The sequence below is a fragment of the Hyperolius riggenbachi genome, chromosome 6, assembly GCF_040937935.1.
Source record: "Hyperolius riggenbachi isolate aHypRig1 chromosome 6, aHypRig1.pri, whole genome shotgun sequence".
Classification (NCBI taxonomy): Eukaryota; Metazoa; Chordata; class Amphibia; order Anura; family Hyperoliidae; genus Hyperolius; species Hyperolius riggenbachi.
In genome coordinates, this window is record NC_090651.1 from 74,377,624 (window position 1) to 74,393,959 (window position 16,336).

General features: G+C 48.0%; 1 protein-coding gene across 4 annotated transcripts in view; it reads right to left on the reverse strand.

Moving 5' to 3' along the window:
- BTBD19 (BTB domain containing 19) overlaps positions 1–16,336 on the reverse strand; it is a 105,016-nt gene that overhangs the window by 7,128 nt on the left and 81,552 nt on the right. For all 4 annotated transcript variants that reach the window (XM_068239524.1, XM_068239522.1, XM_068239523.1 and 1 more), the window contains exons 4-5: positions 14,698–14,757; positions 13,036–13,104 (exon numbers count right to left, since the gene is read on the reverse strand). In XM_068239524.1, the coding sequence (XP_068095625.1) occupies positions 13,036–13,104; positions 14,698–14,757 (129 nt within the window). The remainder of the gene's footprint in view (positions 1–13,035; positions 13,105–14,697; positions 14,758–16,336) is intronic.

The following is a 16,336-nucleotide window of genomic DNA, read 5'->3' on the forward strand; positions in this document are numbered from 1 at the left end:
TACAGCTGCAGGCCCTCATACACACACTCAGTCTGGTAGTACTGGTCTCTACAGCTGCAGGCCCTCATACACACACTCAGTCTGGTAGTACTGGTCTCTACAGCTGCCAGCCCTCATACACACACGAAGTCTGCTAGTGCTGGTCTCTACAGCTGCCAGCCCTCATACACACACGAAGTCTGCTAGTGCTGGTCTCTACAGCCTCCGGCCCTCATACTCACACTCAGTCTGGTAGTACTGGTCTCTACAGCCGCCAATTCTCATACACACACTCAGTCTGGTAGTACCGGTCTCTACAGCCGCCGGCCCTCATACACACACTCAGTCTGGTAGTACTGGTCTCTACAGCCTCCGGCCCTCATACACACACTCAGTCTGCTAGTACTGGTCTCTACAGCCGCCGGTCCTCATACACACACTCAGTCTGGTAGTACTGGTCTCTACAGCCACCAATCCTCATACACACGCTCAGTCTGGTAGTACTGGTCTCTACAGCTGCAGGCCCTCATACACACACTCAGTCTGGTAGTACTGGTCTCTACAGCCGCAGGCCCTCATACACACACTCCGTCTGGTAGTACTGGTCTCTACAGCTGCAGGCCCTCATACACACACTCAGTCTGGTAGTACTGGTCTGTACAGCCATCAGAATCAGTTTTTATTTCGCCAAGTACAGCAAGAGCCATAATCGGAATTATTTGTGGTACACATGGCATAGACAGATACAACAACACATACAATTTGAAATGCAGTAATCAGATATACAGATAGTGATGCCGGTAGACGCTAGTAAAGGGCCCCCGTTTCCGGATAAGAACCGAGGAGGCAGCGACGGGGACCAGCTGCCGACCCGGCAATTACGAGTGCAGGCCGGACCGGGGAAGGTCAGAGTATAGTGACCGAACGGCTTGGGGGAAGGTGTTCTTCCGCCTGGTGGTTTTGGATGGTATAGTCCTGAAGCGGCGGCCCAACGGGAGGAGCTTGAAGTAGTGGCTGCCAGGGTGAGAGGGGTCACGGGAGATCATGGTGGCCCTCTTCCTCAATCTAGCGGAGTGGAGGAGATCAAGAGGTGGAAGAGGAGACCCGATGATTCTCTCTGCATCAGCTATGACCCTCTGCAGTTTATGTTTATCACTGGCCGTTGCGCCCGCGTACCAAACAATGACTGAGGAGCAGAGGATGGATTCTATGGTGGCAGTATAGAAGTTGGCCAGCAGCTGCCGTGGCATGCCAAATCTCTTCAGTTGGCACAGGAAGAACAGCCTCTGCTGGGATTTCTTTTGAATTTTTGTGGTGTTCTGCCCCCATTTCAGATTATTGGTGATAGTCGTGCCGAGGAACCGAACCGATGACACCGTAGAGACTTCTGTTCCTCCAATGAGGACAGGCGGGAGGGGGGGGGGGGGGAGGGTTCCTCCTAAAGTCTACAACTAGTTCAACAGTCTTTGCTGTGTTGAGAACTAGGTTGTTCTCCCTGCACCAGTTGCATATTCTCTCAGCCTCGCTCCGGTATTCATGCTCTCCGTTGCTTCCAATTAGGCCAATAATGGTGGTGTCATCTGCAAATTTGATGACCTTCACAGAGTCAGCGGATGAGATGCAGTTGTTGGTATAAAGGGAGAACAGTAGAGGTGACAGAACACAGTCTTGTGGAGCCCCAGTATTGGTGGTTCGAATGCTGGAGTAATAGTTGCCAAGCTAGACCTGTTGTGTTCTATTTGTCAGAAAGTCCTTGATCCATGCTCGGAGAGTGGGATCAACTCCGAGCTGTGTCAGATTGGTGATCAGGATGTCAGGGCAGATCGTGTTGAACGCTGAGCTAAAGTCTAGGAACAGGATCCTGGCATAGGAGGCCGGCCTGTCTAAGTGCTCAGTGATGTGTGCCACGCTGACATTGATGGCATCCTCCACGGATCTGTTTGCCCTATATGCAAATTGGAGCGGGTCTAAAAGGGCGTCCGTGGACCTCTTCAGGTGGGCAAGGACCAGCCGCTCAAGGAGCTTCATGATGTTAGAGGTTAGGGCCACTGGGCGGAAGTTATTGTGCTCGGAACTGCCTGTTTTTTTTGGGACTGGTACAATTATAGACCTCTTGAAACAGGAGGGGACTGTACCATCAGATAATGACTGCTTAAATAAGGAGGTGAGCACAGGGGCTAGCTGATCGGCGCAGGTTCGCAGGCAGACAGACGACACTCCGTCCGGGCCGGAAGATTTCCTGGGGTTCAGCTTCCGGAGGTGCCGGAGTACCTCTGATTCCAGAACAGCGCTAGGAGCCAGGGCGCCGAGTACGCCAGAGGTCGATGCGGATTTGCCCACGGGCTGGTTAGAATGTTGCTCGAACCTGCAGTAGAACTCATTGAGCTCCTCCGCCAGTCGAGGGCTTGGGGTCACCGTTTGGGATGTTGGTATGAAGTTCGTGGCTGCTCTCAGGCCCTTCCATACTTCCCGTGTGTTGGTGGACTGAAGGCAGAGCCCCAGCTTCTCAGCGTAGGCCCTCTTTGCCGATCGCAGTTCTCTTTTCAGGGCGAGCCTAGCTTTTCTGATTTCCTCTAAGGAGCCAGACCTGTGCGCCTCCTCTTTGCGTTTCTGAAGTCGGCGAAGCCTGTCGTTGAACCAGGGCTTGTTGTTGGGGTAGACCCTGAAGGACTTGGACGGGATACACGCTTCTTCGCAGAAGGTGATGTAGGAGGAGATATTCTCGGCCCATTCATCAAGGGTAGGTGCCTCCAGAGCCGTCCAGTCGGTGGTTTCAAAGCAAGTCTGGAGCTGCAGTTTGGCGTCCGCAGTCCATTTTTTAACGGTTTTGGTGATGGGCTTTGAAGTCTCTAGGCGCCTCCTATAGGAGGGGATCAGGTGTACTGTGTTGTGGTCAGAGTTTCCCAGGGGGGCTCCTTGGGTGGCCTTGTAGGCGTTCTTGTGGACCGTGATCCAGGGTGTTACAGTTCCTGGTAGGGCAGGTGATGTGCTGCTTGTAGAGGGGCCTCACGTGCCGAAGGTTCGCCTTATTAAAGTCGCCCAAGATGATGAACAGGGCCTCTGGGAGGGCTGTTTCCCACCGCAAGATACAGTCACTGAGTACATGCAGGGCGGACTTGGAGCATGCATCGGGTGGAATGTAGACCCCAACGAGGACAAAGTAAGAGAATTCCTTCGGAGAGTACCGGGGCCTGCAGTTTATGGCAAGGAGCTCAACGTCTGGGGTGCAGGCCTTCCTCATACACACACTCAGTCTGGTAGTACTGGTCTCTACAGATGCAGACCCTCATACACACACTCAATCTGGTAGTACTGGTCTCTACAGCTGCCGGCCCTCATACACACACTCAGTCTGGTAGTACTGGTCTCTACAGCTGCCAGCCCTCAAACACACAATCAGTCTGGTAGTACTGGTCTCTACAGCTGCAGGCCCTCATACATCACACTCAGTCTGGTAGTACTGGTCTCTACAGTCGCCGGCCCTCATACACACACTCAGTCTGGTAGTACTGGTCTCTACAGCTGCCGGCCCTCATACACACACTCAGTCTGGTAGTACTGGTCTCTACAGCTGCCAGCCCTCAAACACACAATCAGTCTGGTAGTACTGGTCTCTACAGCTGCAGGCCCTCATACATCACACTCAGTCTGGTAGTACTGGTCTCTACAGTCGCCGGCCCTCATACACACACTCAGTCTGGTAGTACTGGTCTCTACAGCTGCCGGCCCTCATACACACACTCAGTCTGGTAGTACTGGTCTCTACAGATGCAAACCCTCATACACACACTCAGTGTGCTAGTACTGGTCTCTACAGCTGCAGGCCCTCATACACACACTCAGTCTGCTAGTACTGGTCTCTACAGCTGCAGGCCTTCATACACACACTCACTCTGGTAGTACTGGTCTCTACAGCTGCCAGCCCTCATACACACACTCAGTCTGGTAGTACTGATCTCTACAGCTGCAGGCCCTCATACACACACTCAGTCTGGTAGTACTGGTCTCTAGAGCCTCCGGCCCTCATACACACACTCAGTCTGGTAGTACTGGTCTCTACAGCCTCCGGCCCTCATACACACACTCAGTCTGGTAGTACTGATCTCTACAGCTGCAGGCCCTCATACACACACTCAGTCTGGTAGTACTGGTCTGTACAGCCACCGATCCTCATACACACACTCAGTCTGGTAGTACTGGTCTGTACAGCCACCGATCCTCATACACACACTCAGTCTGGTAGAACTGGTCTCTACAGCCTCCGGCCCTCATACACACACTCAGGCTGGTAGTACTGGTCTCTACAGCCTCCGGCTCTCATACACACACTCAGTCTGGTAGTACTGGTCTCTACAGCTGCAGGCCCTCATACACACACTCAGTCTGGTAGTTCTGGTCTCTACAGCCGCGGGCCCTCATACACACACTCAGTCTGGTAGTACTGGTCTCTACAGCCTCCGGCCCTCATACACACACTCAGTCTGGTAGTACTGGTCTCTACAGCTGCAGGCCCTCATACACACACTTAGTCTGGTAGTACTGGTCTCTACAGCTGCAGGCCCTCATACACACACTCAGTCTGGTAGTACTGGTCTCTACAGCTGCCGGCCCTCATACACACACTCAGTCTGGTAGCTGCAGGCCCTCATACACACACTCATACACACACTCAGTCTGGTAGTACTGGTCTCTACAGCTGCCGGCCCTCATACACACACTCAGTCTGGTAGTACTGGTCTCTACAGCTGCCGGCCCTCATACACACACTCAGTCTGGTAGTACTGGTCTCTACAGCTGCCAGCCCTCAAACACACACTCAGTCTGGTAGTACTGGTCACTACAGCTGCAGGCCCTCATACACACACACACACACACACACACACACACACACACACACACACACACACACACACACAGTCTGGTAGTACTGGTCTCTACAGCTGCCAGCCCTCAAACACACACTCAGTCTGGTAGTACTGGTCTCTACAGCTGCAGGCCCTCATACACACACACACACACACACACACACACACACACACACACACACAGTCTGGTAGTACTGGTCTCTACAGCTGCCAGCCCTCAAACACACACTCAGTCTGGTAGTACTGGTCTCTACAGCCTCCGGCCCTCATACACACACACACACACACACACACACACACACACACACACACACAGTCTGGTAGTACTGGTCTCTACAGCTGCAGGCCCTCATATATACACTCAGTCTGGTAGTAGTGGTCTCTACAGCCTCCGTCCCTCACACACACACACAGTCTGGTAGTACTGGTCTCTACAGCTGCAGGCCCTCATACACACACTCAGTCTGGTAGTACTGGTCTCTACAGCTGCAGGCCCTCATACATCACACTCAGTCTTCTAGTACTGGTCTCTACAGATGCAAACCCTCATACACACACTCAGTCTGGTAGTACTGGTCTCTACTGCCTCCGGCCCTCATACACACATACACACACACACACACACACACACACACACACACACACACACACACACACACACACACACACACAGTCTGGTAGTACTGGTCTCTACAGCTGCAGGCCCTCATACACACACACACACACACACACAGTCTGGTAGTACTGGTCTCTACAGCTGCAGGCCCTCATACACACACACACACACACACACACACACACACACACACACACACACACAGTCTGGTAGTACTGGCCTCTACAGCCAGCCCTCATACACACACACACTCAGTCTGGTAGTACTGGTCTCGACAGCTGCCAGCCCTCACACACACTCAGTCTGGTAGTACTGGTCTCTACAGCTGCAGGCCCTCATACACACACTCAGTCTGGTAGTACTGGTCTCTACAGCTGCAGGTCCTCATACACACATTCAATCTGGTAATACTGGTCTCTACAGCTGCATACACACACTCAGTCTGGTAGTACTGGTCTCTACAGCTGCAGGCCCTCATGCACATGCTCAGTCTGGTAGTACTGGTCTCTACAGCCACCAATCCTCATACACACACTCAGTCTGGCAGTACTGGTCTCTACAGCCGCCGGCCCTCATACACACACTCAGTCTGGCAGTACTGGTCTCTACAGCCGCCGGCCCTCATACACACACTCAGTCTGGTAGTACTGGTCTCTACAGCTGCAGGCCCTCATACACACACTCAGTCTGGTAGTACTGGTCTTGACAGCCTCCGGCCCTCATACACACACTCAGTCTGGTAGTACTGGTCTCTACAGCTGCCAGCCCTCATACACACACTCAGTCTGGTAGTACTGGTCTCTACAGCCGCCTGCCCTCATACACACTCAGTCTGGTAGTACTGGTCTCTACAGCCACCAATCCTCATACACACACTCAGTCTGGCAGTACTGGTCTCTACAGCCGCCGGCCCTCATACACACACTCAGTCTGGTAGTACTGGTCTCTACAGCCGCCGGCCCTCATACACACACTCAGTCTGGTAGTACTGGTCTCTACAGCTGCAGGCCCTCATACACACACTCAGTCTGGTAGTACTGGTCTCTACAGCCGCCGGCCCTCATACATTACACCGAAATGGTCTTAAAAAATGGGAAATGCATCTGCTCTTCCAGGATATTGAACTGCACAGAAGTTTGCCCCACTTACCACAATGGATCCCACTGATCTGTTGCAGGCTGACAAGTGTGAACGGCTCCTATACATGAATTAGGGCCGTTCACTGTCGGTTTGGTGATGAGAGGAGAACTAGAGATGAGCGTAATGACCTAATTACGATTTTGCGAAATTTCGCGTAATTACGATTATGGCCGTAAGTACATAATCGTAATGAAGAAGGATTTCGCGAAATTTCGCGTAAGCGTAATTTTCGCATTACAGTCGTATCATGCCGTAATTTCGCATTAAACGCTACCGTAATTTCGCGTTAAACTTAAACCGTAACGCTCCGTATAATATAAAAAAGCCGCCGACTTTAAGGGTTAATAGCAAAGCCCCCTTAAATGCTAAGAGCCTCAAATTTGGAGAATATATTAAGGAGATCAGGAGGAATAAGAGGAAAAATTTTTTTTTCAAAAAGACCTTATAGTTTTTGAGAAAATCGATTTTTAAGTTTCAAGGGCGAAAATGTCTTAAATGCGGAAAATGTCAGTTTTTTTTGCACAGGTAACAATAGTGTTTTATTTTCATAGATTCCCCCAAGTGGGAAGAGTTTTACTTACTTCGTTCTGAGTGTGGGAAATATTAAAAAAAAACGACGTGGGGTCCCCCCTCCCAGACCTCTTTAACCCCTTGTCCCCCATGCAGGCTGGGATAGCCAGAATGCGGAGCACCGGCCGCGTGGGGCTCCGCACCCTGACTATACCAGCCCGCATGGTCCATGGATTGGGGGGTCTCGGAAGGGGAGGGACAGCCAAGCTTTCCCCTCCCCCTCCGAGCCCTTGTCCAATCCAAGGACAAGGGGCTCTTCTCCACCTCCGATGGGCGGTGGAGGTGGAGGCCGCGATTTCCTGGGGGGGAGGTTCATAGTGGAATCTGGGAGTCCCCTTTAAAAAGGGGTCCCCCAGATGCCCACCCCCCCTCCCAGGAGAAATGAGTATAGAGGTACTTGTACCCCATACCCATTTCCTTTAAGAGTTAAAGTAAATAAACACACAGACACTTAGAAAAAGTATTTTAATTGAACAAAAAACATAACCACGAAAAAAGTCCTTTAATATTCTTAATTAACCATTAATACTTACCTGTCCCTTTAAATAAATGATCCCTCGCAATATCCTCGGAAATGTTCTATCAGTTACAATGTAACAAAGTTATTGCAATGTAACAACTTTGTTACATTGTAACTACGCCGCACCCGACGTCACTCACCGCCGCCGCCGCCACCGCGTCTGCGCTGCAGGACCCGACAGAGCTCTGAGCTATAGCTCAGAGCTCTCGAAAGCATCTTTGTATTTGGGCTCCAAGGAGCCCCATTGGTCCTTAGCAGACCAATGGGGTTCCTTCTGATTTGATATATTCTCCAAATTTGAGGCTCTTAGCATTTAAGGGGGCTTTGCTATTAACCCTTAAAGTCGGCGGCTTTTTTATATTATACGGAGCGTTACGGTTTAACGCGAAATTACGGTAGCGTTTAATGCGAAATTACGGCATGACCGAAACGCGAAATTTCGCGTTGAAAATTACGCTTACGGTATTTTCAATTACGATTTTAATGGCAATTTCGCTACGCTAATTTCGCATCGTAATCGCAAATTTCGCATGCGTAATTATAGTAATGCGAAATTACGAAAATTTCAGCTCAACTCTAAGGAGAACGGACCAGAAATGTCCATTCTCAGCTCAAGTGGGAACACATCTTTATCCCGGCCAAGTTTTCACTAGGGTGTGTACAAAGCTAAAGGGATTAGTGAGTGGCTGCTTAAATATCACTTTTGGGTGGAGTGACAGGCAGCCACAGATAAATCACTCCTCTGGTATTCTTTCAGCCTTTAGTACTATTTCTTGCTTTACCATACTGTAGATTGTTGCTATTTGTTATACAGTAGTAGTGCTCGAATCATCCAGAACTTAAACATTTTTTGTACCAGAAGAGAAAAGTGGAGTTACCTCCTCCAGCCTATAGGTGTCACTGTTACATGATCTACACTGTACAATATATCAAGATTTTTTCTAGCTCTTGTGATGTTGTTCATCCTGGCTAGTGCTAATAGCTGCCCACACAGTTTTGTCTAATAAAGCACTGCTTCCTTAAACATAACTCCTTTCTTAGGCCTTTGCTGTTAAAGACCAGTCAAACTCTTCCACATCTGTCACTTCCTGTTATAGAAGTATTTTTCAGTGTAAACAGAATGCTGGACCTGTAGGGTGATAGAATAGTGTATTCTCTTCTTCAGCTGCAGATGGAGGCTGCACACACATTAGATTTTTAAATCTCGAAAGAACCGATCGTTCCTGATCATTTTGGATGAAAGTTTACTAGTAATTTCCATACAGATTAACTGTTGGGCTGTTTGGTGTGCAGCCTGCTCTGTCTCATGGAAAGGGGAAGGGAGGAGGTGAATAGGAGGCAACCAGCTGCAGTAGGAACTATATGGCAAGAATTATCCAACTTGGCAGATCGCTAAAGTGTAGCCTGCTGACATTGGATGACAGCTCTACTCACACTAGGTTGTCACCCGAGACAACACTAAAGCTAGTTTCTGGCCACAAAAACGTAATTTCTGTGAGTAACTTAATAGGACGCCTCCATAGATCTCCAGCTCCATAGCCGTGTGGGGAATTGAGGAGTGGTTAGTGATATAGATGGAGACACCATCTGTGCACAGGAAGTAGCAGCTGTCATCAGGGGACCTATCAGCTGTTACAGTGCTACACATGGCGATAAAAATAATCAACGGTCCATTTTAGTTTTTGATAGATTTGCCAGAAAAAAAGAATGTTTTTTTAAATCCTTACTTTCTATCCCATTTTATGTCATTTTTAACGCTAGGTGAAACATGAAGGAGTCGAGTGTGATTACATTTTTTCATTGAAATATAGGAAGTTGCTTTTTTCATCATTAAAAAGGCGGAAGTGACTACATGATAAAAGGACTGGAAAACATGCATTTAAAACCCACAGTCTCTCTCATATACATTGAACTCCGATTTGTGGGGAAAAGATCTTTGGTTATATCCCCCAAGTCAAAGCTTTCTGTTATTACCCAAACATAGATTGTGCTGATCATTATGGAAATAAAAGAATGAACCTTTCCACAGCTATATTCACCTGAGCCAACACTTTTCTAATTCTTCCCCCATCAGGACAGCATGGCTCTACATTTAGCACAGCACAATTCTTTAACCTGGGAAGAACACTGCTAATAAAGGGAAATCTCTCAAAAGTCTGAGTTAAGTTCACCATGGGTTCAGTTTATAAAACTATAATAATATCACAGTAAGGTCCGGATTCCGCTAGCTGAATGGTTTCTGCATCTGGCTTTTAGCATTGCAGCCAGCTGTCACTGACTGATAAGGGGAATCCGATACGTGCTGCAGAAATCTGCAGCATGCAATCCATATTTTGCCCCCCAGCACATCGTATCACTCCACAATTACTCAACCGCATTCATTTGGAAACGACTCCATTGATATGCATTGGTTGCAGAGCCATTGTGTAAAATTGCGATACGAATTTGCATCTAGTAGAAATGGGCTCTAAATGAAAATGCTGTTTCGTTGCCACCTACGTCGGCTGCTGTCTCCACCCAGGACAGCCACCACTATACCGATGGGAGCCCCGGCAGAGGATACAGCAGTGGAGCTGAGCAGCAGCGGCGGACCCTAGTGGATGCACAACAGTGCACAGTGTGAATAAGGCGACGGACGATGTGATGGAAATAGCGTACAGTGGAGGAAATAATTATTTGACCCCTCACTGATTTTGTAAGTTTGTCCAATGACAAAGAAATGAAAAGTCTCAGAACAGTATCATTTCAATGGTAGGTTTATTTTAACAGTGGCAGATAGCACATCAAAAGGAAAATCGAAAAAATAACCTTAAATAAAAGATAGCAACTGATTTGCCTTTCATTGAGTGAAATAAGTTTTTGAACCCTCTAACAATAAAAGACTTAATACTTAGTGGAAAAACCCTTGTTTGCAAGCACAGAGGTCAAACGTTTCTTGTAATTGATGACCAAGTTTGCACACATTTTCGGAGGAATGTTGGTCCACTCCTCTTTGCAGATCATCTCTAAATCCCTAAGGTTTCGAGGCTGTCTCTGTGCAACTCTGAGCTTGAGCTCCCTCCATAGGTTTTCTATTGGATTAAGGTCCGGAGACTGACTAGGCCACTCCATGACCTTAATGTGCTTCTTCTTAAGCCACTCCTTTGTTGCCTTTGCTGTATGTTTTGGGTCATTGTCGTGCTGGAACACCCATCCACGACCCATTTTCAGTTTCCTGGCAGAGGGAAGGAGGTTGTCGTTCAGGATTTCACGATACAAGGCTCCGTCCATTTTCCCGTTAATGCGATTAAGTTGTCCTGTGCCCTTAGCAGAAAAACACCCCCAAAGCAAAATGTTTCCACCCCCATGCTTGACGGTGGGGGACGGTGTTTTGGGGGTCATGGGCAGCATTTTTCTTCCTCCAAACACAGCGAGTTGAGTTAATGCCAAAGAGCTCTATTTTGGTCTCATCAGACCACAGCACCTTCTCCCAGTCACTCACAGAATCATTCAGGTGTTCATTGGCAAACTTCAGACGGGCCTGCACATGTGCCTTCTTGAGCAGGGGGACCTTGCGAGCCCTGCAGGATTTTAATCCATTGCGGTGTAATGTGTTTCCAATGGTTTTCTTGGTGACTGTGGTCACTGCTAATTTGAGGTCATTCACTAACTCCTCCCGTGTAGTTCTAGGATGCTTTTTCACCTTTCTCAGAACCATTGACACCCCACGAGGTGAGATCTTGCGTGGAGCCCCAGAGCGAGGTCGATTGATGGTCATTTTGTGCTCCTTCCATTTTTGAACAATCGCACCAACAGTTGTCACCTTCTCTCCCAGCTTCTTGCTAATGGTTTTGTAGCCCATTCCAGCCTTGTGCAGGTCTACAATTTTGTCTCTGACATCCTTGGACAGCTCTTTGGTCTTTCCCATGTTGGAGAGTTTGGAGTCTGCTTGATTGATTGATTCTGTGGACAGGTGTCTTTTATACAGGTGACTAGTTAAGACAGGTGTCCTTAATGAGGGTGACTAATTGAGTAGAAGTGTCTAACCACTCTGTGGGAGCCAGAACTCTTAATGGTTGGTAGGGGTTGAAAAACTTATTTCACTCAATGAATTGCAAATCAGTTGCTATCTTTTATTTAAGGTTATTTTTTCGATTTTCCTTTTAATGTGCTATCTGCCACTGTTAAAATAAACCTACCATTGAAATGATACTGTTCTGAGACTTTTCATTTCTTTGTCATTGGACAAACTTACAAAATCAGTGAGGGGTCAAATAATTATTTCCTCCACTGTATATCCCCCAAGGATGCCTGTGAACGCATAGTTGTGAACGCACACAGGACAAGAAGGACTTTACTGAATGCCTGCTCAGACTTTGAAGAACAGGGACATTTCTAGGGACACACTGTGGCTCCCACATGCTGTCCCGGCAAATGAGGTGCAGTTGTCTCATAGGTCAGGACCCTCTGAATCGGCAGTGCAGTTTCCTATCCAGGGAGGTTTCTTCCCATTCTAGCCTCGTGCCGCGGTGTGACGTTCCATGAAAGCCGTCGTGACAGCAGATGTGAGCCGGCTCATTTTGCAGAGACAATGGCATTGTGCTGCCAAACAATGTATGAAACAATCACTCTGCCCACCCGACCCGGCACAGCCTACAGTGCAGCGAGGGGCGCCCGTAACCTCTGACCTCAGGCTTACTGATCTGTTATGCAGATGGGGGCTCTATGGCACCTGCCAGGGATTTGTGGGGGAAAGGGGGGCAGTAGGGTGCGGTGGGGAGGAATCTCTGGCCTTCTGTAACTTCTATCAGTAACTATTCTTCAGAAAGAAAAAACATTGCAGTTTTGTTTAGTTAAATAATCATAAGTACCTTATTCTAATTTTTTGAGCTGCACAAAATAATTTGGGCCATTTCAAGCTGGCATTAAAAAATTTCCGTTCAGTGGAACAATAGGATGCGAACAGATCCTATGATACTAAATCGGCTTTGTTCATATTGCTGCGTTCAAGATGATCCGTTTGGCCCGTTCTGCTGACTGGAGTGCAAGTATTGGGAGGCTGCAATATAACCAGATCAACGGATGCATCATACTGACCGCTCGTTAACGGAATGGGAAGTCACAGATGAAAAACTGATATCCAAATAAAAACTGATGCGTTTGATGGATCCGTTTTTATACAGATCAGTCTTTCATTCATGCACTGTACTGGACCTTTACACAAATCTCTGCAGAGTACACAAGGAACCGCAAGTGGCAATAAAAGGAGGCTATGAACTAAGACAAGTTGACAAAATACATAATACCAAACATGACATACTGACAACACACAAAACATTAGACAAACCAGAAACGGGCAGACTCACCGGAGTATGGCGCTCGATGAACGTCAGACATCGCTGCCGCAGGTCTGTCTGGCCATAAGTGACGGCAGCCTGAGAAGTAAAGTATATGAAAGGGTGACTGAAACTTGCCAGTGACAGAGGAATAGTCATCTGACAGGTGCTCCCAGCTCCAGAACACTGTATATTGATCTGAAGAAGCAGGCAGAGACCAGCAAAACGCGTTATTTGGGTTTAGTTTTACCTCAGGCTAGTTGCTTTCTTCTAATGGGGTAAGCGGATTTCACTAATAATTGTTGCCATCTTCCACTGCCTACTATTTGAGGCGCCTCTTCCCTCCCAAAATCGACCCATATTGCATCTCACTGATCCTCTCTAGTGAATGCTTGCTGCCTATACTGCTCTCAGCTGATGGTGCAATGGCTGCCATACACTGGTCGATTGCCACCAGATTGACCAGCAGATAGATCCCTCTGTGATCGAATCTGATCAAAGAGGGATCTATTGGCTGCCTACACTGCAAACAGATTTGAAGCCGATTCACAATCTGTGGAGCTGCCGCCAACCGCCCAACCGCATACATTACCTGATCCAGCCGGCGCGAGTCTCCCAGTCTCCTTCTCCGTTCTGGGCTCCAGCTTCACTTTACTTCCTGTCGGGGGAAGTTTAAACAGTAGAGGGCGCTCTACTGTTTAAACTTCCCCTGACAGGAAGTGAAGGCAGCCGGAGCCCAGGGCAGAGAAGGGACAGCGGGGACACGCGCCCGCGGAACAGGTAATGTATTGCCGCTAGCGTCGGTCGGACATTCGAACACCGTTATCGACGCACTCCTGACCCCTGACAGGAAGTAAGTGAAGGCAGCCGGAGCCCACCGCAGAGAAGGGACAGCGGAGACACGCGCTCGCGTAACAGGTAATGTATTGCCGCTAGCGTCGGTCGTCGGACAGTCGAACACCGCTATCGACGCACTCCCGATCCAACCAAGCGAAATCTTCCGTGCGGACAGATCAACAGGATCGATCGATTTCTGATGGAAATCGGTCGTTCGGTCAGTGTTTGGGCATCGATTTCACAGCAGATTCGATCACAGTGATCGAATCTGCTGTCTATCGGCGGGAAATCGTGTAAGTGTGTGGGCACCTTTAAGAATATATATTAAATCAATTCAGATTGCCCTCTAACCAGTAATGCAGTTACCTAACCCTCCAAGTCCCTGAAGAGATGTGAGAACCCCCAGCATGCCTACCCCTATGTGCTACCACTGCTGTGGGTCTGCAAGCTATCCAGCAACTCAAGCAGCTGTACGTGACACGATTATACTAGCCATACACAAATCCATTTCTGTTTAATAGATTGTATATTCAATGGACTCGGACAATAAAATTATCGGTCATCCATTGAAAGCTCGTCTTCTGCAGAACAACGCCTGTTAATCGATATACAGTCAAATTGATTCTGTATTGATAAAAAAAGAGAAATGCACTTTCTCAATTAAAGTCTCATTCCCCTCCAAACTCAATGATACCGCATTCTTCTGGCCTAAGGGTGTTTGCACTGTACTGACATCACAGGAAGTTGCAGCCCGCCCTCCATGAGACATCCTGGCATTCTTACCCACATCTATCACACTTTTATTGATTCAAGTTGAAATCAACGTATATGAGTTTTTGTGCGACGTCCCCTTACCTGCAGAGCCTCACACGCCATCTCCACCGTCAGGGACTGGCCGATATAATCTACACACAGCTGTAATGGAGAGCAGATCATCTGTCAGATCATTGTATGTGATACATATTTCTGTAATGAGAACGTTTAGGAAGAGGTTGAATCCTTCTGGCTGTCTAAAGGCAGTTCCGGATCATGCACAAGGCAACCCTAGGCAGCTGCCTAGGGCCTGGAGAGAGTCTAGGGGCCTGGCAGATGCAAGCACCCACCAAATCTTACTAAAAAAAGCAGCCAGGTGACCATCGGCGGTGGGCAAAAACTTCTCGCCTAGGGCCCTTGCCTAGGATTTCATCCTAATCCTTTTCTGTCTTAAGGTGCTGATTAATGGTGCGGTTTTCAGCGAACGATCATATTTTAGATAAGATCATTTAGATTGACATAAAATATCCTATTTAATTGATCTACAGCAATAAAGATGCTAACTATTCCCGATATCAAAACCATTTGCGATTGTATCTATGAAAACAACGCCAAGCCGATTAGCCAGTTCTTTCAGGAAATGATCGATAATGAAGGATCCACAAGGCCCACTAGCTTCTCTGTATTCATATAATACAGATCATATTATATGAATACAGAGAAGCTAGATCGTATAATCTGATCAAAAATAAGCTTGTTCTCCTAAAATTGTACTGTTAATGGAGACCTTAAAGAGACACTGAAGCAAAACAAAAAATTATGATATAATGATTTGTATGTGTAGTACAGATAACAAATAAAACATTAGGAGCAGAGACATAAGCCTAATATTGCTTCCAGTACAGAAGAGTTAAGAAACTACAGTTATCTATGCAAAAAAGCCATTGAGCTCCACGACTTTCAAAGTCGCAGAGAGCTCTGTCTTCTGAAGCTTATCTTAACTGTCAGTCACTGTATTTTATTTTTCTCTCCAGAGGACAGGTCAAAGTTCACAAGACTGCTCTGTAAAAACATTTAAAATGCTGAGTAGTGTGTAAACTGCAAATATTAGAGAATGATGCATTGTTATAAAAAAAACAATACATAATTGAAAATAAAAATATGAGAATATTTTCTTTGCTACTAATCTTCTAGTAATTATCCATACTACACAACCAATTCCTTATATCATAATTTTTTCGCTTCAGTGTCTCTTTAAGGTGGGTACACAACTAATGGCCCATACTCACGAGGGACTTTTGTCGCCTCAACACGCGGCGCGCGCGTGTTGCGGCGACAGGTCGCCCGTGAGTATGGGCCGTCGCACGCGCGCGCACCTCGAACTGTCGCCCGTCGCTCTTGTCGCCATGCGATTGAAAGTTTCAATCGCATGGCAACAGTCGCCGCCGCAACTGTCGCTAGTCCGCGTGAGTACGCGGACTAGCGACAGCAACCTCCATAGAGGTAAATGGAGCTTCCGGCGGGGGGAGGAGGAACGTCGGCGACAGCTTCCGTCTCGCCGCTGGTCCCTCTTCCACGTGTGTACGCGGAGGGACCTGGAGAGAAGCTGTCGCCGGCCTGTCGCTAGCACGCTCACGTGTGCTGGCGACAGGCCACTTCTGCAGCCCGTGAGTACGGGCCATTAGATTCTGTAGTCTAAAATGGTTTGTTTCTTGTCAGTGGTCTCATCTATAGCAAATGG